At 36.6% G+C, this 2,247-nt stretch overlaps 1 protein-coding gene across 1 annotated transcript; it reads left to right on the top strand.

The window, feature by feature from the left end:
* Window positions 1-424: 424 nt before the first annotated feature.
* GCK72_022932 (uncharacterized protein) lies at window positions 425-817 on the top strand (the record flags this gene model as incomplete). Its single annotated transcript, XM_003102852.2, has 2 exons — window positions 425-577; window positions 677-817. The coding sequence occupies 2 exons, from the start codon at window positions 425-427 to the stop codon at window positions 815-817; spliced, it is 294 nt and encodes a 97-aa protein (XP_003102900.2).
* Window positions 818-2,247: the final 1,430 nt, after the last annotated feature.

Here is a 2,247-nt window from a genome sequence, read left to right as displayed (position 1 = left end):
ATAATGAACGCATTTTTTGATGTGCGCAGCAAGAAGGGGGAAAATCTTACCTCTGTTAGCCAACCGCGTTTATCCTTTTCAAGTTTAATTCATTGGTATTTTAAACTGTTCTTGGTAGAAATATTACTGAAAAATTTCAGCTCCCATAGTCTTCATGTCTCCGGAATCGAATCTCAACTTATGTTTAGAAAACCTTCTACGTGTGTATTGCGCATCTTTTTCCAAGACTTATAAAAGGAAAATGAAATCGCTCGGAGCAGAGTTTGAAAGACACAAAACCGCAATGCGAAAGTCGGCATTTGAAGGGTACTTCGATCCCAAATCGAGAAATCCCGTCATACGGTATTTTTCTAATAAGATAAGCCCATGCCTAATGCTCTCTTTGAGAGTACAAGTCGTTCGCCTGTACGCCTTTGACAGAAAAATGTTTTATAAAGACGGCAGCAAATCAATTATCCTTCCTAAGGAAATCGTGAGAAACCTCACAGAGAAAGAAATCAAGCAGTTATTGCAAAACCACATCGTTCGGCAAGATGAATCAGGAGGACTTCAGGCACTACCAGAACGAGCGATGGAGGTATGTTGCAAAATAAGACAAATTAAGAAAAGAAATGCGTTAAATTCTTCTAAATATCTAAGCCAAAGATTTTTTTTTTTCATTCTTCACTGATTTCAGGTTCAACAGCAAGAAGAAAACTTCACTCGCGAGGAAGCACTTCTGAATGAACTTATTGACACCATAAAAGAATTCCATAAATTGAAAAAAAATAACCGTTTAAAATATGGAATAAATACAAAGTTTAATAACCGATATTGATTTCATACAAAACATTGCAGTCTTTTGTATCTATATTTTTCTTTCCTTTCGTCCCAATAAATAAATAAATTGAACACTATTTTTGCTGATGCACAAGACAAGTTTGACTTTTAACGTCTTTTGCATCGAAGTCCTCTTGCATCGGGTACAAAGTTCTTTGCTTTGTCGAGTTACTAGTCAACATTGTTCTAACAACATTGTTCTATGTAAGATTTTAGGCGCCACCTTTTCCTTTGCTCCAATGAGCTGTTTCTTGGATGAGTATCGATGAATTCTGTGCTTAACTATAACTTGCAGGGGGTATTAAGTTCTTCTCTATTAGCATATTGAGAGCAGGTCTCATCTTGTCTCCAATTCCCGTATGAGTGGTCTGAGTGTTGCTCCACCGAGTAGAGTTACTTGGAGTTGTCTCAAGAATATCAGTCGGCTTCTGTTCTACTTTCAAAAGATTGCCCTTTTTCAGCTGGTGCGAAGAAGCCGAAAAGCGAATGCAAGAACAGTGTTGTGTTCTTGTAAAGAGGTGTCTGGTTGTCGGAACGTACCTTCGCTAGTGTTTTACTACAGCTAGGATGTCGGTTTTTTCTCAAAGAGAGAACATACTAGCTCACAGTGTGTGCCTTCGAAACTTTTTCTTCGAAAGATTTCAATTTCGAATGATCTTTAGAATGATTATTCGAAAAAATTTTCGGAACATTTTCTGCCAAAAACGTCGCCATTGTGGATCATATTTGTATGAAAAAAGGATTTCCGGTCGGAAGAAAAAAGCCTGTCTCGAAACGTCTGCTTTCATAACATCCGATTTTAAGAGACAAAGCCTCACTGAAGTCATCAGGTCATGTTATACATCAGCTAGAGTCATCTATTTTGGCTGATATTTCGATATGTTTGTATTTATCAACTAAAACCTCTTTTTTAACATTGCATAATACGAAAAAAAGTTCGGCAAATGTGGGTCCCGAACTCATGACCGAACAGGCATGGGTACAAAGCCATACCCAGGTGAGCCAACTCGGGGGTGTGATAAATGTGGGTCAATCTAAAGCTTACTTGTGTTATAGAATACGTATTTCTGTTGACTATTCAAAACGATGTGTGGTTTCTTTACATGATGAAAAATGTAACGAGCAGGAAAATTAGGCTTGTTCTCAAATCAATGATTTTGTCTTGCTTGAATCCGGAAACTGTGGACAACACAAAATCTTTTTTTTGAAAAAACACACTGCATTCTTCAAAAAGTTTTCGAAAAATTGCCTTCCGAAAGATAAATTTTCACGATAAAATTGTGCGCCTTCGAAATGCTTTCAAAAGAGTTTTCGAAAAATCTTTTCGAAATATTTTCAAAAAACATTTTTTTTTTCGAAAATTTTCTTTCGACAGTTTTTCGAAAGATTTTTGTTTTCAGAGCGTCTCCACAGTTTCTGATTAAAATC

This window comes from Caenorhabditis remanei, chromosome X (genome assembly GCF_010183535.1).
Source record: "Caenorhabditis remanei strain PX506 chromosome X, whole genome shotgun sequence".
Taxonomy (NCBI): Eukaryota; Metazoa; Nematoda; class Chromadorea; order Rhabditida; family Rhabditidae; genus Caenorhabditis; species Caenorhabditis remanei.
Note: the sequence above shows the minus strand (reverse complement) of the source record. Positions and strands in the feature narration are given on the sequence as shown.